At 40.7% G+C, this 25,338-nt stretch overlaps 1 protein-coding gene across 1 annotated transcript; it reads right to left on the reverse strand.

The window, feature by feature from the left end:
• Positions 1 to 908: 908 nt before the first annotated feature.
• Positions 909 to 23,999, reverse strand: cd82b (CD82 molecule b). The gene is made up of 9 exons (XM_041938918.1): positions 23,878 to 23,999; positions 17,977 to 18,049; positions 16,724 to 16,796; positions 11,161 to 11,285; positions 9,901 to 9,975; positions 7,175 to 7,273; positions 5,760 to 5,933; positions 4,301 to 4,384; positions 909 to 2,952 (listed from the first exon to the last, which is right to left on the reverse strand). Exons 2-9 carry the CDS (start codon positions 18,037 to 18,039, stop codon positions 2,875 to 2,877), a joined length of 771 nt encoding a protein of 256 aa, XP_041794852.1. The 5' UTR covers positions 18,040 to 18,049; positions 23,878 to 23,999; the 3' UTR covers positions 909 to 2,874.
• Between the last annotated feature and the right edge of the window lie 1,339 nt (positions 24,000 to 25,338).

Here is a 25,338-nt window from a genome sequence, read left to right on the forward strand (position 1 = left end):
TTTGTCTTTTGTCATGTTGGCCATTTGCCTGATGAAGATCCAGTCGAGTCGAGACGTTGTCTTTTTTTTCTGTCCTATAACATTCAGGGAGCTTTGATGCAGTTTGTGCATGCTGTCTCTTTCTTTTTTCACGTAGCCCACAGCTGTTGTTCTGAAGCCGATGTTTGGAGCTTGAAGCACACAGCAAGGACAGAGCTCCCTGATGAGATGTGGCTCTGTTGAGTTACTTGAAAACAGTCTCCCGAGACAACGCTAAGCTCTACTCATTATACCGAGGTTAAGTGTCTTAGACGATAGAGGATTAGAGTAGAAAGGTCCGTGCTGTGATTGTGTTGTGTTGTTTAAAAGCAGTGCTGGTTGAGTCAGTGGTGAGGTATTAGCTTATGCCATTACATGACATCATGTGGCTCCCTTTCCTTGATAAGAGTCATTGCAAAATCCTGTTATCAGAGTGGAATGAATGGATGTGGAGCTCTTTGTTCTGTTCAGACACAGGGCAGTCAGACTAAATTAACAAGAGAGTACAAACTCTAAATAATCCAAGAAAAAAGAAAGAAATGAATTTGCTCAGAGGTGTAGACAAGGGGAGGTAGTGAAATGTAATTTCTTTAGAATCTGCATGAAGCTCATAATTTAACCTGCAGCTTCCTCAAATCAAGTTTTAAAACGTATTTAATCCACTGATGAGGAATTTTACACTTTAAATGACGTACTTATTCTGCTCATCGTATCCATCTGTCTGTAGCTATATACTGTCTGTGGTTATATACTGCCATCTTCTGGTTGCTTTAGGTACAAAACCTGACCAATGGAGAGATCAAATAATAAGCTGCCAAATATCAGTCTACATGTCAGGCTCTGTTACAACTGATAAATGAGGCTTAAAAAAACACAAAGTGAAAGAAGTGTTCAACAGATCCTAGCAGGTTCAGGTTTATTTATACTTCTCAATAATAAAAAGAAACATTTGTTTTTAAACATGGCATACAGGTCGACAAATATTTTTTTCTACTTAACACCATTTTTTGCAAAAGAGTAAAAATATCTTATACACACAGTAAAAAGCCTTCATCTTACATTAAGTTAAATTAATCTTTCAATTTGGCAGGTCACAAAAAAATTCTGATAGATGACTGTTTTCCTTTTTTATGACCAGTTTCCTCCCTCTTGTGGAATTGCAGCATGATGAAAATGACTTGAAATGACTCATGTCAGAAGACATGAAAAACTACCTTCCACATAAAAGTGCAATCTATCAACTCAATTAACCATAAATTCAGCCATAATAGTGTTTGAAGTCAAGATGAAGGACTGAGATGACGAGATGGATAAGTGGAATGAGGAAACTCAAAGCTACATCTTTCTAAAAACATTTATAGAAAAAGGTAGCACGAGTTGATGAACAGCCACTTCCTGATCTCGACGGCCTTTGAAAATATGCAATCAATGCCAGCTTCCAACATTTTTCTCTGCTCGTTACAGATATACTGTAATATGAACCAGGCAATATCTATATATTCTGGGAAAACAAACAATCCTGCAGGGAAAGGAAAATACGTTGTGGTCACACAGCTGTTGTTTTCATATGTTATTGCTATGATGGTAAAAAACTAGATTTCTCAAAATGAAGGCAGGCGTGAGGAGCTTTAATAAAGATGTGCGAGCACAATTATGGTAAGTGGTCTGTTCACAAACTCGTGCTGTGCTAACGAAAATCTAGCTTCAAGACACAGTCACTCTAAAGGGTTCCGATCTATCTGATTCAGCTGACAAGCTGCTGTGGCAGCCACATTCTGTACATCTTAAACAATAGACAGGAAACGAAGAACAATAGGACTCTTAAAACAAGAGTATGTGGGTGACAGCTTTCCCATATAAAACGCTGACCAAGCACTAAAGTGCCATAATCCCTTACCAAAGTCATATGTACAGACGTAAAAAAAACAGAGATGACATGAGATTATAAAAAAAAGAACAAAAAGAAATAAAATACTCACTCAGCACATCATACACACACTTACTTAATGCAAAACTAGTCATTTTGGAAAGCTACTGGTTACCAATCAGACACACCCGAGTGGAGGACAAAGACGTGACTTAAAGACGCAGAACAGATGGACGGCAGGAGGGAGGAGGCAGCGGTGGCAGTGGGTGTAAACGGAGGTTAATATCAGGGCTGCTGGGTACAAGAAGCTGATGAAAAAAGCCAGAACCTCCACCACAGCAGCCCTGCCCTGGGCCTCTCCTCCACCCTCTGCACCAAAAATACCAGCTGCAGGATCACAGAGTGGCATTAATCCTTGAGAGCGTCTACCACGCAGCCACCCACACCCTCCCGTCTCACTCTCATCTCCATCGCCCAGAGTCAGGAGATGCTCTCGGCTCACCAAATGTCACTAAAGTGCTCTCTCTACTACTGTGTTAAGCGCTTCTTTGAGGTCAACCGAGGAAAACAAAACAACACATAAATGAACATTTGCATAGTATCACACCGCAAAAAGTCCCAGGCATCCACCAAAAAAATCAGAAACATCAGAAATGTCTGCTTTAAAAAAAAAAAAACACTTAAAAAAAAATCCTAAGACAACAATGGTAACTTGTGGACTTGTGGGCCGACAAGCATGTCAAGCTTGATTGAGGTGTGTGTGTGTGTTTATGTGTGTGCGGGACATATGGGGCGTGAGAAATTTGCACAGCTGTTAAGGCAGGCAAAGCTGAAATGGTGGAGACAGCTGTCTTAATTTGTGTGTGCATGTGTTCATAAGAACGTGAGACAAGGAGAGAGAGAGAGAGAGAGAGAGAGAGAGACAGAGAGAGAGCGAGGAGAGGAGTCCGTCCATCTGTGTGTGGTGTGAAGCTGGATCTGTCTTCAGCTCAGTACTTCGGTACTTTGGTATAATCCTCCTGGACGACACTCTTGCACAGACACATGGAGAGGATCATCCCAAGGAGCTGAAGAAAATGGAGTTGTCAGCTTAGTTATCAGAGTTGAAATGGACGAGTGAAACACTCACTCAAACATACAGATGTAGAAGTAAAAGGATTGAAACACGTGGCTTCCAACCAAATCTAGTGTAAAATTTAACCCATTTTCCAGAAAATCAGCAAAAGAAAATTAAAATGATTGTTTCCGTCCACTATAGTTGTGTGAATGTTAGGAGTTGGTTCAAGGAGACAAACAGTTGGTGGTGATAAATCTCCAATTGGGGCCGTTAAAACGTTGCGGAAGAAGCGGGTGCAACAAGATGACGCAGTGCCACTAGTCAACTGGTGGAAAACAATGTTGTTATCAGTGCATCGACTTTTCCACCTCAGACAAACGTAAAAGAAAGTTTTGTGCTATTTCAATCACAAGATCAACACGAGAATCCATCTTTTCAGACTTCAAGTAAAGCGCATGTTGCCCAACCACTGTGAGCCAGACCCATCAGTGTTCTATGAGGAACTACTGGCAGCTACGGGCGGACGTGGTTTAGGTGTGATGACAGCACGAGTATTGGTTTGAAAACAACAACGGCAGCTCCTGAGGGGGTTAGCGTAGATGTTGCTGCAGCATCAGGTCTATCAGAACTGAAGAGTATTTATTCATTGAAAGAAGAGCAAGGAACAGCACTGAAGACTTTTCTCCATTGATGATGTTTTCATTCACTCTCCTACAGCATCATATGGTTCGCTGATTTGATTGGTTGAAATTAGCCCGTGATACATGGTGATAGGCAGATGGTTCATCCAATCACTTGCCAAGTGCTTTTTGAAAGTGCCTGCCCTTTTCCAAACAGTTTCCATGAACGACTTCCCAGATGGTTCTGTGTAACAAACCGTCTGACGCGTCAGTTTATCCTTTCCTAACAGTCAAAGATGAGGGACATCAAATTCACAGTCTAGTTGCGTTTAAAATTTCCTTTGAAAGATCAGCCAAAGCTAATATGAGGTTTCAGAAGTCTGATTTTAACAAACCTAGTTGGTATTTTGGTCCTTGTGTGGGTTTACAGTCGCTATTCTGTCTTTGAAACAAACCTACCTGTGACAAACAGAAAGATATCCCTTCTTCCAGACTGATGAAACCTCATATTAGCTTTGACTAAACTAAGAATGCGTTTTTTGTGTGGATTTAGACCTCCATCTTTCACAATGGAGTTGTGTCAGAGAGGGACTGATTCATGGCCAGTATGAACGGGAGGAATGATAACAAACTGTTTTAATGTACAGTACATATGGTATGAGAGCATGATATTCAGCTAGTCCAGAAAAAAGAATCAGATCTCATCCTTTCAGGCTAGTCTTAGGAAAAGACAGATACCTCAATGACTGCCACACCGACACAGATTCCCAGAATAACGCCACAGTTTTCCAGGAGCCATTTCTCCACGCTGGTTATACAACCCTAGAGGAGAGACAAAGAGAGGGAGAGAGAAGTTAAGAAAGACATGGTAAGAGGGGGGTTGCAGGCCAACGTGCAGGGAAGAGATGAATGGCTACGTGATTCCAGCCGGACATGAACACAGACTTTTCAAAACACAACTGTTGGCTTTGGACGGAGTCGGTGAGGGGAAGAATAACACGGCTTAGCTGAGCCGAGGAAAACTGTACAGAGGGAGAGTACATTTCTGAAACACGCAGACCAAACAACAGAACAATGGAGGTTTCCTGGCGTTTGAACAAATCACACAGCACAATCACGCCTCAGCTGTCGGTGTTCACTGTGCTGATTAAGTACGACCACAGCGCGACACTGAGCTGGCAGAGTTACACAACACGAGTCCCACCGGCTTACGTAATGAGTTAAGGTGTACGGTCTATCAGAGCAATGTAGCACTGTACACCCAGCTGAAGTAACACTGACCAGGGTTTAGACTTAGCATTCACAGATAACATGTTACCGTTTATGTAAGCCTCAGTGGGACTGGGTAGCATTTTTAACAGAAGACAATTCACAACGTGTCATTGTGACAGTAGTGTCATCTAACAAAGTACATTTACTCAATTACTGAACTAAAGAACTGTTTTAAGTACACAATTGCCACTCGTGCTTTTGTACCTTTACTTAGGTAGGATTTTTACTTACAGTAGGGTCTTTTCTTATCGTGGCATTGTTAGTTTTACTTTACGCCACCGTAAGGTGAGTGTCACACTCAGACTTTCAAAGGCTTTCTGTAAGTATCAAAATGTTCTAGCACTCTAGCACTGTCTGAGGTTGCAAACCCTGTGATAAAGACTTGGTGTTAAGCCAACAAAAGATTCAAATACATTAAAATGCATGTTATGTTTGCCTTCGTGGTATCACTTCAAGATATTGTGAATGAAAGCAAAAAACAGCTGAACTAAGACATGACACATGTCTGTGTAGGGAATGAATCACGGCTGATCTTGGCCACAGGTAAAATCCTGCATTGAGGGAAAAAGTCTCTTGTCAAAAAATAAGCAGTTGGTTCATCACAGTGATGCAGACTGCAGAACCAAGCTGCAGCTGCTCTCCACAGCAGTTTCACACAGCGCCTGAGTGACCACAAAAACGATGAACCAAACGTTGGAAGGATTTTACAACCAACCGGAAAATTATGCTACTCTATAACAAAGAGTCATTCACATATACTGTTTGAGCAATGTTTTCCATGTCAGCCTTGATACTTGATACTGAACTGAGATGGGGGAATTGGATAAACAGCTGTTGGCTTCATCAGTAAGTTCACAATTATGATTTTCAAAATGATTTTCAGCCTTGGTGCAGAAACTGCATTGGAGATTTTAGTGTTATGTACCGTTTCGTAGACGGGTAGCTCTGTGGAGAGGTGCTCACACAGGCCGCCGTCCTTGATGTCCGTGCCAGGCACGGACTCGTTGCGACAGGAACATGAGTAGAGGTACTGGGAGCTGTTCTTGATCGCAGTGTTCTCAGACCAGTTGCCCGGACCAGTCCATCCACAGCACTTCATCTGGTAATATGAACAAGAGGGATGAGTCAAATGATTAGAGATAAAAAGAAAGAGCAGAGGATCAGGTGAAAACATGCAAAACAGGACAGACTGAGAGGCAGAAATTAATGGCAAAAGAGTGTCTGGCTGCTGTTTTCCTCAGAAAGATCAGAGATCTGGTCAAGAGGCTCAACAGGAAAGAGACAGAGAGCGAAGGAGTGAAGAAAATGCACAGTTAATCAGAGCGCAGGAACAATCTGACTTCAACTTGCTTCAGACTTGATTTTATTTGCTATGGCATTATTAGTTTAACAAGCCAGTTCATGCCGTACAAAAAACAGAACAAAACAAACCAAATGTACAAAAAAAAAACCAAACAAACAGATTTTCTCACTTAGCAGTAAAGTGTCTGATCAGTCAAATAGTTTCAATGTTATGTGCTGTGATTCTGATATGTCTTTTTCTATGAAACTCTATAACAACAGCAGTGACTGGAATTTTGCTTGTTCTCCTCAAAGCATTGAAACTAAATTTGAAAAACTGAACAGCGGCATGCTTTCCTTGAAACAATGTCTCAGTTATTCCGGATAAAATTTCTTCAGTAGAGAAAAACTCCGATGAAAATATGTGAGGTTTGTGGAGCTATCCAAAGGGAATGTCAAAGAAAAGATGCCGTTGACTTAGTTAAATGTCATTTTCTAACGTTTTGAGCACCCTGAACCGAATTCCCATCACCTCCACCGTCTTGGGGTAGAGGCAGAAAACGCATAGAGTAATTTCAAAAGCTGTGCACATAAAATCAAAACCACCTGCATGCCTATGAACCATTAGGGACAGTTTAAAAGTCTTTGTGTAGTTTCGGTGGTGGCCCATCCTAAAAGCATTCCAAAAATACATGCACTCATGTCACCGATGTTACTGTAAGAGTCACTTTATATAACAACTCTGGCCAAATGACATCTGTTAGTCCACCATGCTGCTGTTCATGTATCCATATAAAATATATTCTTATGTCAATAGCTGTGTTTCACCAATGTTTTTCATGAGCATTTTGGATTCCAAAAAAACCCACAACCTCTGCTTTTTCTATGGTGTTTATTATAGCAATGTGTGTCATGGCTAGCATTGTCAGTGTCATGGGCTGTTTTTTTTACACAAAGGTGTATTAAGAACCACAAGAAAATAATCATTCAATCGTTAATTGTTGTAATTGTTATTGGACTTTTGTGTCTCTTGTACAAGCCAGGTTGTGGTTAACTTACCGTCCTCTGAATGTAGTCCCAGGTGTGCTCTGTGGTCCTGTTCTGGCCAGTGTAGTTGATTATCATGCCCTTTATGATATTGGACATCTCATATTTCAACTGGAAAGGAGATGAGAATATATTATCAACAATGCAAGATGTATGCATCACACACACAATACTGATAGCTTGCTTTTAGTTGACACAAATACTAAAAATAGCATGTTTGCATGTAATCTATAAAAAGAGTCAACAGAAAAGGAAAGAAACACACACACACATCTTTACTAAAATTTACTACCAGCATCTGTACTTGATGTTTCTAGGGCAACACCTCAGGTGGTACTGCCCTGTGAAGTCTCAGACTGGGATGAAACATTGCACAAACACAGCTGAGTAGGAGCTTAACTGTGTGTTTATGTGTGCAAGACCACAGAGCAGAGGCAGCGACGAATCTTCAGAGCTCTTCTGGAGATGAGTAACTGCCTCACCCTATTCTGGGAAAGGGCACCACCCTTCCCTGTGGTAAGCCTTAAACACAGAGAGCGTGTCTAAAGCTACAGACACAGCTCTCAGATACATACAAAAGCACATGTGCGCACACACACATACAGTACACGCTGAAGGGCTAACAGCTGAAAGGGCGATGGCTGCCTCCGCCTATCCTGAGTGCCACAGGTGTGAGGTTTATCAAGTGAAAGGCTTTTTATGTCCTGGGAGGGAATGCCCATGTATGTATGTACCAGTCAGAGAGGTTGGCGTGTCCAAATACAACACTCACACACACAGTGCAAACAAACATAACTAGTTCTTTTGTTAAGGCATGCTCTATTATTGTCTTCACCCCAGATTCAATAGAGCTTTAGAGAAAAAACCCAGTTCAAACCCTACCTCTGTTTGATGGTCACCCCCATTTATGCTGCATTTTTTTAACTTTAAAAGTGTGTTGAGTGACCCGTTAAATAGGCCCAAGTACTTTATGGATATAAAACTTTAAAACAGCATGTGATATTTGGATGTATTTTGTAATATTAGATGTATTTTTTACATCTGGCTGCAACGTTTTTTCTTCTAAGGTTTGGTTTCACATGTACTGTGTCATTGGTCTTGTTTTAGGTGAATCACTTGTGACTTGTCTTTAAAATAAATGGCTAGGCAAGGTGTCCTGAGCAAAAGTGTCCCCTTGAAATGTGTGCTGGTGTTAGTGTTGTAGTGTCAGTACACGTAATTCATCTTGTCAACAAGTTAAAAAAACTACCTTTGTTTTCAGCTTCATGACAATGCCTGTTTTGTTTTAGATAATCCAGCAGTGTCCAGTCTTAGATTTAGGGAGAATTTTCTCAAACAAGGAACAAATCAGCCCTCAGTTATTCAAAATCTCCCATTTTTGAGACACATAGTTTCACTGAACAGAAGCGATACATTGTTTGTTGTGACCTGTCTGACTTGTTTTCTAATTACCCCGGCTAATGACAAAAGTTTTCCCCGGGAGTTTATCTGCCTGCCTGTTTGTGTGTCTTTCTGCCTGCCTGTCTGTCTGTCTAACAAAGGCTGCAAACATTGTTACAGTTTGGTTTGTTTTTCCAACACAGGCTGACAAGACTGAGACATATTCAATCAACTCCGGCGAGTTGGAGATGTCGCCTATAGGGGGCACTGTTTCATCAAAGACTTCAGTAGAAAGTGGTTTCTGTCCCTGGGGTGATAATTACAGTCTTAGCTGGGGCAGTGTTAGACATACCAATCTGTCAGCATAGCTTAGCTTTAGCAACACTCATTAATCATGAATTTGTTTGCTCTCACCATCTTACAAAAAGAAACATAAACACCCAGCGGGTGACCTGAGACGATGGTGGAAACATTCAGTGTAAGTATATGTTTTCCATCTCCTCTACAGTTGTCACACATCTCCTTCTGTCCACACGCTTTGTCTTAATTTCTACCAGCATCTAACGTCACATCAGTCACACAAAGTGTTTCATCACAGGATGCGTGGGGCTCCTTAACAGGGTTAGCTAAGATCTAAATGCAGACAGTCACAGCTGTGAAGGGGAAGGCACAAACACTCAGTAGGCCCCAGCTGCACCAGCGAGAAGGAGGGAGGGGGAGGGCATGAGAAGTCGGGTTTAAAGGGTAAAAAGGGGAACAAAACTGAGAAGACTAAAAAACACACACATACATTAAAAAACATTAATACAAATTATAAATAAGTGAAATTAAAAAAAAAAGGGAAAGGAGAAAAGGACAACCAAGATTCCACAAAAGTTGGGCCGCTGTGTAAAATCTCAAATAAAACAGAACGTGTGTTTGTTTACCGACAACGGTTTTACAAAGTGTTCCTGAGCACATGTAGGAACATCTTTTATACAATCATGTGTTTACAAAGTGGTGAACCTCGCTCCATCCTCGCTTGTGAGTGACTGAGCCTTTCCAGGATGCCCCTTTTATGCCCAATCATGACACTATCACCTGTTACCAATCAACTTGCTTACCTGTGGAATGTTACAAACAGGTGTTGGAGCGTTCCACAACTTTCCCAGCCTTTTGTTGCTCTTGTTTGAAACGTGTATTTACAGAAAATTGATGAGGTCAAACATTAAATATATTGTCTTTGTTCTGTTTTCAATTGAGTATATGTCAAAAAGGATTAGCAAATTATCGAATTCTGTTTTATTTATGTTTTACACAGTGTCCCAAACTTTTTTGGAATCTGGGTACAGTTACGTATATTGGATCGAGTGTCTTACCCGATCTCTTTGGAAGTAAATGAGAACTCCAGCGGTGACCTGGGCGATAAGGATGAGTAGGAGGCAGGTGAAGTACTGTGTGGGATAAAGGAAAATGTCATCATAAAATATACAATCAAAACTTTAAAAACACTGACAATTTTGCAGGAAATCAACAACACAACAACCCTCATAGCGTAGTTTTCAGCTTCAGCTAGCGACTCAAAATGAATGACAAAATTGCTCTGTAACTGCTGTGTATGTAAATAAGCAACTGTTTGCTAACAGTGTGCCATATCAACCTAAAAGATGATGATATGTCAATATTGTGTCCAAAACCTGTTTCTGTTGCAGGTTTAAAAATCCCATATTACATAACAAAACAAGCAGAAAAGAAAAGCGCTCTTGGGAAGACATTTTTACCTTTAAGTAGTCATTAATCTGAGGTTAGAGTCTTAAACATAATCTCTAAAGCCTTCTTCAAGAATAATGTAAGCCATTAAAAATCCTTCCACAGCCTCATCTATGTCCTCCTGACTGTAAAGGTGGTGTGTGTGTGTGCGTGTGTGTGTGTGTGTGTGTGTGTGTGTGTGTGTGTGTGTGTGTGTGTGTGAGAGAGAGAGAGAGAGAGAGAGATGGGGGGTCCTCTGCCAGCTGGTCACTGTCACTGGGAGAAGTAGGTCACAGCAGTTTTTCAGTTAACCCCTAGCAGGTTTAACGTTGTCAAGGACATGTACCCATCCCCACTCTTGTTGTACCCCCTACATCTCACTGGCTTTACCCCTGTCACCCCCCTCCCCTCTGTAAGTCCACACATGCTGCGAGCCCCCAGCCCACACATAAGCAGAAATGCGAAAGGGCTTATTGTCAGTAGGAATCTATCATGTGTTCTTAGCCAAGCTTGTAATCACAAGCAGGTGTATTTAGGTGAATGTTTCATACAAAAGATAAGTGTACAATAACTATACGTATAAAGCTGGCTGGCCCCATAGAAACCAAAGAAAAACCCTCCCCAAAACTATTACATAATAGTCTTTTGTGGCATTTAATGTCTTCATGAGAGACTCAACATTAAAGAGAAACAGAACAGATTTTTTCCTGTGTGGTAATGACTGAACTGTGGTCTGATGATAAATACTACATGAGTTTCTCATGCACATTTAGCTTTAAACTGCTGTATCTCACCCCGGTGAGGTCGTTAACCATGTGTCTGCCTCTGACAAAACAAAACCAAGCTGTAGCACGTTAGCATTGGAGCTTAAAGTGAATGCAATTCCTCACCAGACCCAGCAGACAACGAATCTCGTAGATGGCTCCTATGCAGCCAAAGAAGCCCATGGCCATTGACAAGGAGCCCACTCCGATGAGGATGTAGGAAGCCACTTTCACTGTGTCTGATGATTCCTCTGGAGAAAAAAGCCGTAAACAGACAAACACAAGAAGAGTTCAACTTACTCAGAACCACTGAAACCCAAGTGGGTGATGAAAACTAGACACTTGCCACATGTTTTATACAGTTTGTAATTAAATTCAGCTCCCTTTTAAACAAAAAAACAAACACTTAACACACAAAGTCAAAATGTCACTGACACGCATGATTTCTGATGAAAGACCAGCACAAATACGTCTTGATATCGGCTCTTGTTTTTCTGCTTTGAGCACAGCGCATGTGCCTGCAAACAAATGCATCTCAGAGGAAGGCCTCGTTCACATGCAAAACCATTTTCATGCAGATGGTGCCAGCGAGCCTAAAATGATTCACAGCACAAACCTTCTACTTCTCTGAGTTTGGAGCATGCTAGTGCTTTTCCTCCCACAAAAGATTATTTTAATAGGCCACCAGAGAGAGTAGTACCAAGACAAGTCAATGTGTGGCTGGATTAATTGATTTCCCTCTTTGGTATGTAGAGCGGGAGAGCTCCTAGAGGAGGAGGGCGCAGGGACTGAAATGGAAGATTGGAAGGTTGGAAAGGAGATAAACTGGAGCCATTATGTGGCTGTGTGTTATCTGGGGCTGGAGGAGCTCCAGAGAGTCAGAGCTTGGTTTGCACATGAAGCCAGAATCTGAGCTCTGTGAAATGGCTCCAGCTCCTAAAGATTCCTGGGCCAAGCGAACCAGCCAGAGCTATCAGACAACTCACTCCCATCCATTTGGTGAAGAAACTGACAGACACAGCAGCTCCTCCACCGCTGCTTAATGAATATAATGCAATGCTGCTCCTTGGCTTGCTCACTAAGAAGATGAACAGATGCAGTTATTCTAAATTCCCTTATCATATTAACTGCTGGCGCTTCATGCAGCAATCATCACATACAGTACCCACTCTGGCAGATGGACAGTAATTGTAAATGATCCCATAGACTGTAAAAACAAGCTGTCTTTCCAAGTACAACTCTATTATGTAAAACTTCACAACTGTATATACACTGAGGCAACATTAGTCCAAACATACATCAGACAAGCCAGACTATAAGTTGCTGCTTACAAAACACTTCATCATTTAGCACTGCCTTACTTTGCAGACCTCCCTCTCTATATGTCTTTATATTCCATCACGTACACTCATTATCACAGGATGCAGGCTATGTCCTTATCCCAGAAATGAATAAGCAATCTGTAGAGCGACAGAGCATTTTCCTACCATGCCATAATTCTTTGGAATGAACTGCTACACTGGATCACAGGCACAAATACAAATACTGATGAGATTTTCAGATGCACAGTATATCAATTCTTCAGCTAGGGGTCTCGCAATCAAAACAATAACAAAAGATGGAGTTTGATGACTTTATGCAGTAGCGTGGGATCACAGGAGTTGTTAACTTCACTGTTAAAAAGCCTCCTTTGCTGATAAAAAAATAAATAACTGTGTTCCATCTTGAGTGAGCAATACAAATAATGGTAAACAATAGAGTGAGCAGCTAGCTAGTTCAACGACTTTCTTCCCCACTCTGGTGTATCATCTGGTGTTTTTGGTGCTTCCCCAGACATTATAACAAATAGAGGTAATGCTTTTGACTTGACTTTTGAATTTGTTTTTACTAAAAAATGTACAAGTTAATCAGGAGCATTATCATTAGTTGCAGCCCTAATGCCAAAAAGATAAACTTTATGTACATCATATCACACTTAGATTAGCTATTTTAATAAATATATCTATTGACACTGCAGATGTAAATTAGGTACACTTGCTCAAAGACATCATTACATGCATTTACATCACTGGCTCTACATTGGTTACCAGGGCAGCACATGTTGTGGAGGTTTGAGAATAATTGAAAGCTAAAAGTGCTTCAACATATGCAGAGTGCTTATGTGGCTACAGGGTAGTATTTAAAGGGAGGCAGACAAGTATATTGTATGTTCTATATCCAGCACTCTGTTGAAGCATGTTATTTCAGTCTCTCTCTCACACACACACACACATGCACACACACAGTGTCAAAAGCAACAGATGTTCACAGGTTCCACAATAACACAAATTATCCGAAGAATTTGGGAAGATGCATGAAACAATCACAATCCTCTGTGACTGGTAAAGAGATTGAGTGGGACCATCAATAAGCAAAACCAAAGCTTGCAAGAGATTGCTGGGTGTCTAGTCAGAGGCACAACAGATAAATATCTAGAGCAGGGGTAGATAAAGAAAGCAGTGACGCATGTTTCAGTGCTGAACTGGGACAGCATGATACATCCTTATCACTTATTCTGTTAGATACTATGGTCACAGTCATTAGCCTCAATGTTTGCTTAAAAGAGCTGAACTATTCCACTGCACTTGTGGTACATTTAATCACCATGTAGATTCATGTAGATCACAAGCCAGTGCTCTATGATTATTAATTGTGGGATGTATAATAGAGATTGATGTTTGTGTGTGGTTTCCTTGCAGGCCAGTGATTAAATGAACACTTGTTCCAGTAAAAATATACAGTACACCCTGGAGTTAGAGGACACGTCATGCAACACTAATGCAACCTCAAAATGATTCTCCACTTTGACCACTTCTAAAGTTTTCATTGAAGCAGTTTTCTAATATTCTTGGCAAAACATCTAACCTTTGGACTGACTATTTCCTCCCACAACATGCAGAATCAGCTGCTAAAAATGAAACATATTCAGGGGAACTTCTACTGTTTAGTTTCTATTTCTATTTTCCATTCTTAAAATGAAAGTGTTTTAAATCTAAAAAAAGTCCCTGTGTCAGGTGTAACAAAGCTGCAGAGAAACCGACACTGTTCTCAACCATGGAGCTGGCATCTGTGTTCTGTGGTAAGTTCACTTTTTTTCTAGTCATGTGTTCGCCTGGTTACTGTGCTGTTCTGTTGTGTAATATGGCAAGTGTCCATGTAGGTCTCTGCTAGATATTCTAAAATAGTTTCTTAGGTGGTTTCCATGGAACTTTCCATTTGAAGAGGCAAGAAGTATGGTGCCCTTCAAGAAAGCTGCTGAGGGAGGAGGGGGACTGTTTGGTACTGCAAGTCCTTGTGTAAACATGGCCAGAGTCACACATTGAGCTTGTACAGAGCTCAAGAAAAAGTCATGGTTGACATTACATACAGATTATCATATAAACACAAGTACAACAACTTTGTGTTGAATTTCATGAGCTTAAGCACCATTCCACAAAAATGCCCTTCTCTCTGCTCATGGCATTGGAAAGTTTCTGAATTCATCTGCAGCCTATTTTCAAACTCTGCTTTGGCGCATTCTCCACAGACCTGCTTTCCAAGACTGACTTTGGTTTAAACATAAGGCAAGCTGTGTTTTGGCAAGTGCCAGCAAGATGAACTCAAGGCATCATATCACTGAAGTTAAACATTAACAACAGTGTATTGATATAGAGGGGTGTACACGAAGGGGAAGATTCCCTTTAACCTAAAAATATGGGACCCGAAACCAAAACATTCCCAAAGTTCCCCTGCCTGAAGTCATTGGAACAGCTGCAGAGGCCTCTATTAATATAACTCACAAAGAATGGAAACTGAAAACACACAGATCCTGTTTATGATCAGTTAAAAGTTCTGAGGGGAATGCACAGAGTCAATAAACAGAGTTGCTTGCAGCATTGGTTTTGGTGGTAAGAGATTTCAAGTAAGGTTAGAAAATGCAGGAACCCAGCAAGGAGCTGAGGTTGACCCATCCTTAGTACAGGGAACAAAAATACATGGGAGGAGAGAAGGTCATCAAGCCCCACACAGGAAGGGATATCCTCAGGGTATCAGTGAAGCAGGATCTCTGCTATCTCTGGAGGAACAGCTGGATTATCATAACAATAGGACTGGGGCTGGCAGGGATGATGGATTCTCTACTGCCTTTATGTTCTGGATGCCTAACTGCAGATAAGCAATCTCAGCTCAATAATAACCTTGGAGCAATTCCTCGCTGTGTAGTGACCTCGAGAGCTGAAATATGAACCGGAGAAAGACAAGGCTCAGTCTGACTTGTTTAGGACACAAGGTCAGTTTTGGTCGGTCTTCGTCAAAACCCAGAGCTCGTCAAAACTCCAGCCTTTTCAACCACTCATCAGTAAAAGCAGCACAGACCTCCAGCTTAAATATAGGTTTCTCCAACTCTGCTCAGCCCTCAGAGACTCTTCAGATTGTTGTCCAACCAGCAGCACAAAACCAAAAGACATTCACAATGATATAAAATAGACAGAAGTAGCAAATCCTCATGTTTGAGAAGATGAGAGAATCTGGCATTTTTGATTGAAGAATAACTTCAATCTTATCAACTAATACTGTCAGCTTGAAAAAGGTTATTTACTTTCATTCAATATTATCTGTATAAGAGCAATCAATGGTATAGTTCTTTCAGAATGGCACAGTGATGTATGTTATGACCCCATCTGAGGGTGAACGGAATGGGTTACCACTCATCATCAGACATAACTTTGCGGCCCACGCCATATGCTCATCTCCTATAGGAAAGGAGTATCTCACTAAAAGAAACGCTATATTTGACTTCCAACGCATATTAAGTTGGCAGATAATTGACTGAAAGAATTCTTCTTTATAGACCGATGTTGGGAGAAAACCTCACTACTGCTCTCAGCAATGCTCCATCTGGGATGAATACACTGAAAGCATTTATAACAAGATTTATGGCAACTAAGAGTTTCCATCCGTGGTTCCCCGTTCTTTTCAGGCAAGGCAGGAGCAGGGTTTCATTATACTTTCTTCAGTGTCTTCCCAATAGATAACCTAAGTTGGATTTTATAACATTGAAAAATTACTTTAACTTTGCCTGTTAGGAAAATGCCATTTGTAGGCTTGGTTTACTTTTTACTGTGCAGTGTCTACAAATAGATCTGTGACAACATCTGTGACGGTGAGAGGTGCGGTGGGAGATTCTATCTGATGACCTCTGCCACCTGGCAAGCTGAGAGAACTGGCAAGTTCAAAGTACAACTCTGTGGAAACTGTGGGGAACCTAAAGTTGTTGTTTTCCAACTTAAGAATAAACAACTTGAGAATCACAAGCCTGTCACCCCTCCTAACTAACCTACTCCCCTGGATCTCCACAGATGTGTTTATCAGTGTGTGTCTGGCATGTCTACAGGGCAAGTTTTCTCAGCGGCTGAGGAAGTCATTAAATTTCATCTGTGAGTCACATTTTTGGTTTGGTGCGAACATCGCTTTGTGGTTCCCTGGGAATGAGTCCTATGGGATAAAATCCACATTAGCTAAGCAGAGCTCCCATCTCTATTTCCACTTCCATTGTGCTCAGGACAGCTGAACTGATGTTGAACAATTGTGCTGAATGTTTGCTAACATGAGTATTATCACGAAAGGATGTGGCAGTGGGACTGTGGTGTGTGAGAGTTGTTACAAAACTTACGCAGAACAGCAATGAAGCTCTGGTTATCAAAGAGGACCCACAGGCCAAAGCCCATGATCAATGCTCCGAAAATCTGTGCAGGGGAAACAGAGAAGAATTTCAAATAAGAGTAAAACACAGAATCTGTGCTGGTGTGTGAGGGCCTTATTTTTTGCTTCGTCAGTCTGTCACATCTGGGATTAATCAGATCCTGACTCTTCCCTCTGTCTCTTTCTCTCACAGCAGAGGGAAAGGGGATGTGGAGAGGACCAAGAGACCCACTCTACCCGTTCTTCTCACAATTAACATGAAGCTAGCCACAGATCTACTTGTCAGACTCAGTCTTCAGTACCCCATTGGGAGCAGCAAGCTGAACAGTGGTAAGTAAGGGTGAAGAAGAAAAGAAAGGAAAAAAATCATCACCTCTAGACTGGAAATCTTTTTCACTGGCGTCTGAAAGCCTCAGAAAATTAGCAGTTTCACCTTGTGTGTTCTTGTAATGAGGTTATGAAGTGCAGAACTTCTATGTAATTAAGAGGGACCTTGTTTAGACGTTGTGGGGGACTGTAGTGGGGCAAAATCCATAGATGAGAGGCTCTGTTGATTCACCAGCTCCCCCCCTTGGACTGCCACCCCTCCCCAACCCCACAACAGTCATTAGAGCCCTGGTTTAAAGCTGTTCATTTAGAGGGACTGTTGAGCTCCCGGCAGCCATCATTAGCCCACCACTTCCTGGCTTCCCCTAGCCTCCACTAAACTAATCTGTCCACATGGACAAACACTGACACAGACACACACGCTTCCTATTAGACACCATTGGAGTGTTCACATCAAACGGTCTGCGTCAGGTTTACAGGCGCAGTCTCATTGAAAAGGTCTGGACATCCTTGCAGAGGCAGTTTTAGGAGTCTGGGGAAATATCAACCCCTGAACTTTATGTTGTGGCCAGTGTGAGAGCGGAGGAAACAAACAGAAACCATCTGCTGTTGTTTAGACCTGGCTGTGCTGTAAAGTGTCTCTTCCCAGGCAGAGTAACAGGAACATTTCCCTATGTATCTCCACTAATCTCTGGTGCTATTTGAATAAGAACGCTTATTCAAATAAAAACCCCTGAAAGGCATTGGACGGCTGTGTCTGACTGAGCTGAAGCAGCATAGCATATCTACCATTCTATCTTAGGTAAACAAAGGTGCTGACAAAGTGGAAGACATGTGACATGATATTGACAATGCCCGCTATGTGCAGTACAGCCCTGAAGCAATGTGATTACTTACAAAGAAGAGGAGGTTGAAAAGGAATAGAAAGTACTTGGTGACTGTGATGCATCCTTTCCCCATGGCTGCGCCTCTGGAAGACAGAAGTAAACAGAATTTATTGTTTAATTTAAACATCAGATGGTAATACCGCAGTATAGCGTGGGTGTGTGAAATAAAAAGAGAAGGCAGACACAGGATGGAGAAAAAATACAATTACAAAACAAAGACAGCTAGCCTTGAGATAGCCTTGCTTTAACAGTATAATCAGTGAGCCACAGAACAAGGACACAGGAAAATCTGCACAGTTGGGTTCCTGATTAAACACAGCTTTAATCCTCAAGCAACATCAGCCCAATTCATTTTCAACAGCCACATTTCTCCAGTCTTAAACAGCCCAGCACACCCTAATGTCCACTTTTATAAGACAATAACAAGGCCTGCTGCCTTAAAATATTAGATTTTGTGACAGAGTTGTATGCTTTTCAAAGCAACTTTGTTAACAAATATAGTTTTATTCATGACAAACAAGAGGAACCACCCTGGTGTAATGGACTGGAGGAAGTGTCGAGTGGTGAAGTCATGATGAGTGTGTGGAGACCATGACAGCATGTGGTTAGCCATGCTATTGTCATCACAAGCAGATGGAAACTAGGCTGATCTACAACTGTGTTTACTACCAGCAACAAGCTTAGTTAAAAGCAGTGTTTTACAGTCAGATTTAGGAACTATTTCAAGGCAAATGTACAACAAGGGCATCCTATTTAAAGCCATATCCAGCCATATTTTGATGTCATAGAACCACATGACAAACAACACAATAATGTTTTGACTCAGACCCTCAAAGCAAGCTGAGAACTGACCCTGTTTGACATTTTAAGTTTGGGCATGCTACACTGACGTGTTCACTGTTTTACAATCAGTTTACCTATCACTCATCTAGATTTGGGTTTCCCACCGACACAGATGTATACATGCACACCCCTACACATATGACTGCACTGCACCGTGACTTTCCTGTGAGTAACATGTTCCTTTGAGGAAACACCTGTAGAGCATGGCCAGCACCACGCTTACAGTACAGTAGGGACGCTTGATGAAACTCGCTGGCAGCATGATTCAGCCTGGGCTCCACAAGTCCAAAGAAAATATTTACCACAACCAGACCTTTTCCTTCACTGGGAGCACTGAAAATACAACCAGCCATTGTGGTTATTTGAGGAGTCTGAAAATATCCTGTAAAGACAACTCCCCATGTATCAGATGACAAGCTGTTCTCTTCTCCCTGTCTCTTTTACATCAAAACTGTAGGTTCTTCCCAATGTATGGGCCCATAATAGGGTGTATTTAGTTCTATTTTCAAAGTGTATACTACTTTTGGAAGCAAAAACCCTTATGTCTATTGTGTATCTGAATATAAAGAATAGTTACTTGCAATTAAAAAGGTCCCATATTTTTCACTGTTTTGATTTTGATTTGTCTTTGACATACGTCTTTTGTAATGGTGAATTTCTTGTTTAGAGATCTGACTAAAGACAAGAACGTTGCACTGAAATTTAACACTGGGTTATGACAGAGCATGCGCTGGCTGGTTAAGTAAAAACTGCAATCTTTCATTAATTAAAACCTCACTTTCTACAAAGACTAACATGTTCTATTAGCACTTATTTTGAGTTACCCTAACAACACAGTCACACAACTTGCATACATATTTTCTTTGCTGGCATCTCTCAGTCACATCTGACTTTTATCTTCCTCTTTTGTCAGTTAGTGGTGTGTCTGTGTACACACACACATACACACAGGTAAAAAGTGAAGCTACAATATCTAAGCATAAATGCATCATGACAACAGGAAATGAATTGCACCCTAATTTACATTTTTAAAAAGCTCTCAGGCTGTTCACATGCCATTTTTTCCTAAATATCGTGTTATTTCAGCCTTTGTCTGCTGATTAAAGTGACATTGCATTCTTGTAACACATTGTTACAATAAAGAAATAATACAGCTAATAAATAAACAAATATTTCTTTCTTTATCTTATCTGATTTTACCAATTAGATTCATGGAGCAGTGTCATGAATAACACACTGAAAAGTTTGGATTCGCCAAATACAATTTGAACAGCTGGGAACCATCACAAGAGCACTATTTATTTACAGTAACTAAATCTAAATATGGACAAGTAAATACTATATATCTTTCCAATCCAAAATGCTTTGCTGGGTTACAGCTTCATGCAGAAAAGAATAGGCCTGTCAAAAGACAACTGAGGTTAACATTAACATTATCAACTATACTTGCCTATTAGATGTACTTGATAACTTAAATATCAACATCAACATCAACAATATCAGATGTTTACAAAACTGAACACAGTATAAAGCCCAAACCACATAGCAGATACCCCTGCAAAGTAGATAATCCTTAAAGGAGATTGCTGGTCTTTATGTCTAGATGGTGAGCAGCAGGACAGATTAAAAAAGGATTAGTTATGACAACCATTGTTTGTTGACTGAGCCTTGTCCATCTGAAAAGAATTCCAAGCAATGGCTCAGCGTGCAACGCTACACTAACAGGCCCAGCCCAATTCATTCTGAAGCAGCCAACCGACTCTATTGAGGTTAGCAGCAAAGCCAAACCATAAATACAATCAACGTTTTTGCAGAACTTCCATGCAAGATCACACACTCAGCAGATACTGTAAACTGTGGGGATATTTTAAAGTTTTATTTTTGCTGAACCCACCTAGACAAACCCAGTCACACTGGACTCCCTGAAAGCGAATGACAAATCTGTTCCGAGGTGAAAACAAAGAGTGGAAAGTGCAATGGAACTTGAAAGCAGAGCTAAATGTGAATTTCAAGAAACAGTTCCATTCTAACTTTGTATAACAGCTAGCATTTACGATGCTGATGGCATCAAAAGACTATGTAAGCTGAGGCTTGTGGTGCATAAAACACAAGCATGAAAGACATAACTTGCTCTAAGAAAGCTGCCAATGAGTCACCTGAACTTTCCAAACTCTGTGACCTTATGCAGCCATTTTTTTTCTCTTCACAAGCCCCACTCACTTGGTTTTGGCATAAGGTGTGATTACCATCAAACACTGTTTGGGGCGCAGGTGCTGTTCATTCGAACGTATTGTTTCTTTAGTGCACGAACAGCCACAATGGGAACATGGGGTCCAGAGATGATTATGAAGACAGCATTAGTGGCAGATGGCATTGACTGTGTCTGTAATGGTCCCAGCATGGATCAACTATAGCCCTGTTGCACTCACAAAGTCAGGCGATGTGCCAACCTCCACCTAAAACCACCTTCCATCATATCCATATATGACCCATTTACACATCTGCGAGGCCATCGCGCTGGCATGAACCTGCCCACTCCAACCCCAGCGCTAAAGCCCTTAATACTATGCCATAATGCTGCTTTACCATCAGTAACAATGTTGTATAGCCCTCTGTACAAACAGGATGTAGCTCATTGTTTACAGTGGGATTTTTTTGACTAAACTAAGACAGTTTAAATTTTTGTTTGAGAAAGATGAAACAGCTTAACTACATATACATATTTAGGTACAACTATTGCTGCTACCAATGATAATTTTTGTTATCAAGATATTGTTTACATCTATAAACATTATTTCATCTGGGTTATGCAAAATTTGCAGACTAGATAATGTTTCATCGGTTGATAAGCCTCAAAAAAGTCTGTGGGATGGAGGGGATTTTCCATCCGCATTAATGGGCCTTAAACTCGATGACATTAAAGGGGTGAAATCCCCCGCAGGAGTTCAGTGGCAGGCAATGACCCCTCATGCAGTGGAAATGATGAGGCATCTGTGGCAACAAAACTGAAGCGAGCACAACTGATTTTGACCTACTGCTACAAGATATTACAGAACATCTTTTTAGTCTATACACAAAAAATGACACCTATCACAAGTTACCAGAGGCAAAGTTCCTTAAAACCGCTTTTTGAGTTTGACCAGCTAAAACCAGGCGTTAAAGTATTTATTTTATGATATAAAATAGAAAAAATAAGAAGAAGTGGCTTTGGTGAGAGGATGAAAACATCAGCTCTCAGCAACAGGGTACATTTTTTCTATTTCAGATGATGTAAAACAGAAAAAAAACTTGTGATTCTGTCACAACCAGCTTCTAACGTGATACAAATACCACCCTGTTAACCTCTCGCAAGCCCTATTTGTGCATCATCATCAGTAGCTGAAATGGAATCAGCAGTATTAGACTTCATTTACAAATGTGTTCTTCTACACAGCATAAAACCACTCACCTACAGTACTCTCCTGTGACTTTTCAAGAACCATCATATGGGTATATAAGGGGTTAAGGACTTTGAAATGCAGTGGTATACTGAAGTTTGCAAACATACTACGCAACCACCAAATACAGCGAGCTGAATGTTGAAGGTGGCCAATTGGAACACTTTGCCAAACAAAAAACCATACTCCTTCATCTTTACAAATTTCCGTTTCAAATTGTGTCACTGACTAATTGATGAATCTACTTATAACTTCTGAGGTAAACTTAAGAAAACTGAAAGCTGAAAATGAATTTGGCTTGCTCCACTACCTGCCCAGATATGAATTTCTGCATGTAAACCACAATATTGCTAAAAAGCTTGTACCTTCCGAGCACTGTGGCAATAGGGTGTTGCCTTGAACATGGGGGGTAGGCCTCTTACTCATTGCTATAATCTGTTTGCTGCCTATGTACAGCCCACAACATTTTTCCTGTCGAGCAATCTTATACACACGTATCCAGTTTGAGTCCCTGAGACCTCTCTGACAGCTTTGTTGTAAACTAACTTTGCAGAGAACTAATGTCTCAGATGACAGCTGTACATAAGAATACAACATTATACTCGCATACATACAAAACACAAAATTAGGGCTGCAACTAATGAATATTTTCATCATTGGTTAATTATTTTCTCAATTAATCAGTTAGTGGTTTGGTCTATAAAATGTAAGAAAATGTTGATCAGCATTTCCCAAAGCTCAAGATGATGTCCTCAAATGTTTCAACTTAAACTTAAGATATTCAGTTTGCTGTCACAGAGGAGTGAAGAACGAGATGCTATTCACATTTAAAAAGCTGTAATCATAGAATTGTGAATATTTTTACCTTAAAAATTGACTCACTCAGTAATCGATTATCAAAATACTTGCCACTCAGTTTAACAGCTGACGACTAATCGATTAATCATTGCAGCTCTACGCACAATATTTAGGTAACAAGACTAATGACTTTCTTAAAGCTGATGGCTCCATAACTCAGGAGTGGGAGGCTAAAATGCTCTTTAAAGCTGAGAGTGATGAGGAGCTTTGATGAGGAGTTATTCTGACACAGTGTACAGTCTCTAACTGGGCTAATAGCTTAATAAAGTAAGATACTGACATAAGGACACATGCTGGACCAGAGGCAGCAAAGGCAGACCTGGAGCTCCTTCATTGTTCGGTCCATTGGACATCTGCTTTAACGTTTGCACTTTACTTATGCGATTAAGACCAACACCACTGAAGTTAACGTCATTCCTTCTTTCACCGACTCGACACTGAAATTAACCGCCTGACACAATTTCGTTCACCTTTTTAAGAGACTTCGGCACTTTATCGAAAGTTGTACCAAATCACTAATAAGTTATCGATAGTTACGCGACGTTATTTCACCGATAACGTCCACTGACGCCGATGCAACTAACTAACTGCCGTTAGTTAATATGTTAGCTAACTTTTTTTTTTTGTTCTGGAGGCACACAAAACGTTTTCCACAAGCAGAACAGACTGCGGCTAGCTGACGATGATAACTTTACATAATAAGTCGTAGCTAATCGCGGACTATTGCTAGCTAACGTTGGATATACGTAAACATGACTAACGATAAAACTTACTTTGACTTGTTCTCCAAAGGTGGTAACACTCGTCTGAGGGGTCGACCGTCTTCTGTCCTGCTCGCTGTGTGACTAAACCGTCAGCGGTGAGAAACGTGAAACGTGAACCGTGTGTGTGTGTGTGTGTGTGTGTGTGGGAGGCGTTCACTGCCCTACCGTTCGGCAGACTTTTTTTAACCCTCTCCTGCCAAGACAACTTTACAGACTGTCTCAGTGAACACACAGGTGCGTTTTCTTATGATAACCAGTGGTGGAGAAAGGATTCAGATGCTTTACTTTAGTAAAAGTACTAATACCACACTGTAAAAATACTCATAGTTCAGGGCTTTTACTTATAGGTATAATCAGGAAAATGTACTTAAAGTTTTGAAAAATACTCAAGCAACAAAATGATATCATTTGATCAACATTACTCATGCATGAAAGCAAAAGCAGGTTTTTAGTTTTATAGTTGGTTGAGGTCAACTATTTTGTATAGGACTGCAAACAATGATTTTTATTATCTATCAATGTGAAGGTTACTCTGTTAATTCATTCGTTGATTGTTGGAAAATAGTGATGGATACCTATCACAATCACCCAGATCCCAAAGTGACATCTTCATAATGCTTTCTATTGTCCAGCTAACAGCAAATCCTGGATGCTGGAACCATGAAATGTTTGGCATTTTTTCATTAAAAAAAAAAGCAGCTATCAAAAAAGTTGCCAACTAATGAAGTTAATCGTTGACTAATTGCTTCTGCAGTACTTGTGTATACTGTTGGGTGATTTATTTTTATAACAAAACTCACTATTTTTTAAGCTCTTCCAATGTCTTGTATGCAGCAATAATAATTTGTAAGTTACTGTTAACTAAGCTGTCAAATTAATATGGTGGAGTAAAAGGTAGAATATTTCCCTCTGAAACTTAGTGTTAAGTGACATGAAAAGAAAAGACTCAGGTACAAGTGCCTCAAATTTGTACTTCAGCACAGAACTTGAGTAAATGTACTTAGTTACATTCTACCACTGATGATAACTGAATACTTGGTCAGTTTTAATCTGATGATCACATAAAGATTGTTTGGGTTATTTTTGAGATGAAGTATTTCGCTTTTTAGACCCCAAGAGAATTGTTCTTTGCTCCTGTGAAAACACATTTAAAAACACCCGTAGATGATCCACCAGTTATATTTACATGTGTTGATTGTACGTTGTTGCTGGGTAAGCCCAACAAAATGTTTTAGACTGCCTTTTAAATGATCCATTGTCAGCCCCTCTAAAATACTGTTTACAACCATGCCTTAAGAAATAAACCAGGACTAGGAACACATTGACTGGAAAGTATGGGGAGAATGCACACACGGGGACACATGGGAGCTTTTTGCCTATAAACAACCCCAACCACACACACATTTCCTGTGCCACACAATCCCCCCTTTTCACCCTCTGCCCAATGTGTGTGTGAGGGGGAGAGAGCAC

This window comes from Chelmon rostratus, chromosome 6 (assembly GCF_017976325.1).
Source record: "Chelmon rostratus isolate fCheRos1 chromosome 6, fCheRos1.pri, whole genome shotgun sequence".
Taxonomy (NCBI): Eukaryota; Metazoa; Chordata; class Actinopteri; order Chaetodontiformes; family Chaetodontidae; genus Chelmon; species Chelmon rostratus.

Excerpts from the sequence above, each read along its gene's own strand:
- cd82b (XM_041938918.1), bottom strand. The coding sequence starts at position 18,039 with ATGGGGAAAGGATGCATCACAGTCACCAAGTACTTTCTATTCCTTTTC. Across the intron at positions 16,797-17,976 it reads TTTTCAACCTCCTCTTCTTT|ATTTTCGGAGCATTGATCAT; the intron begins GTAAGTAATCAC and ends TCCCCTGCACAG. Across the intron at positions 11,286-16,723 it reads GAGCTTCATTGCTGTTCTGC|AGGAATCATCAGACACAGTG; the intron begins GTAAGTTTTGTA and ends TTTTTTCTCCAG.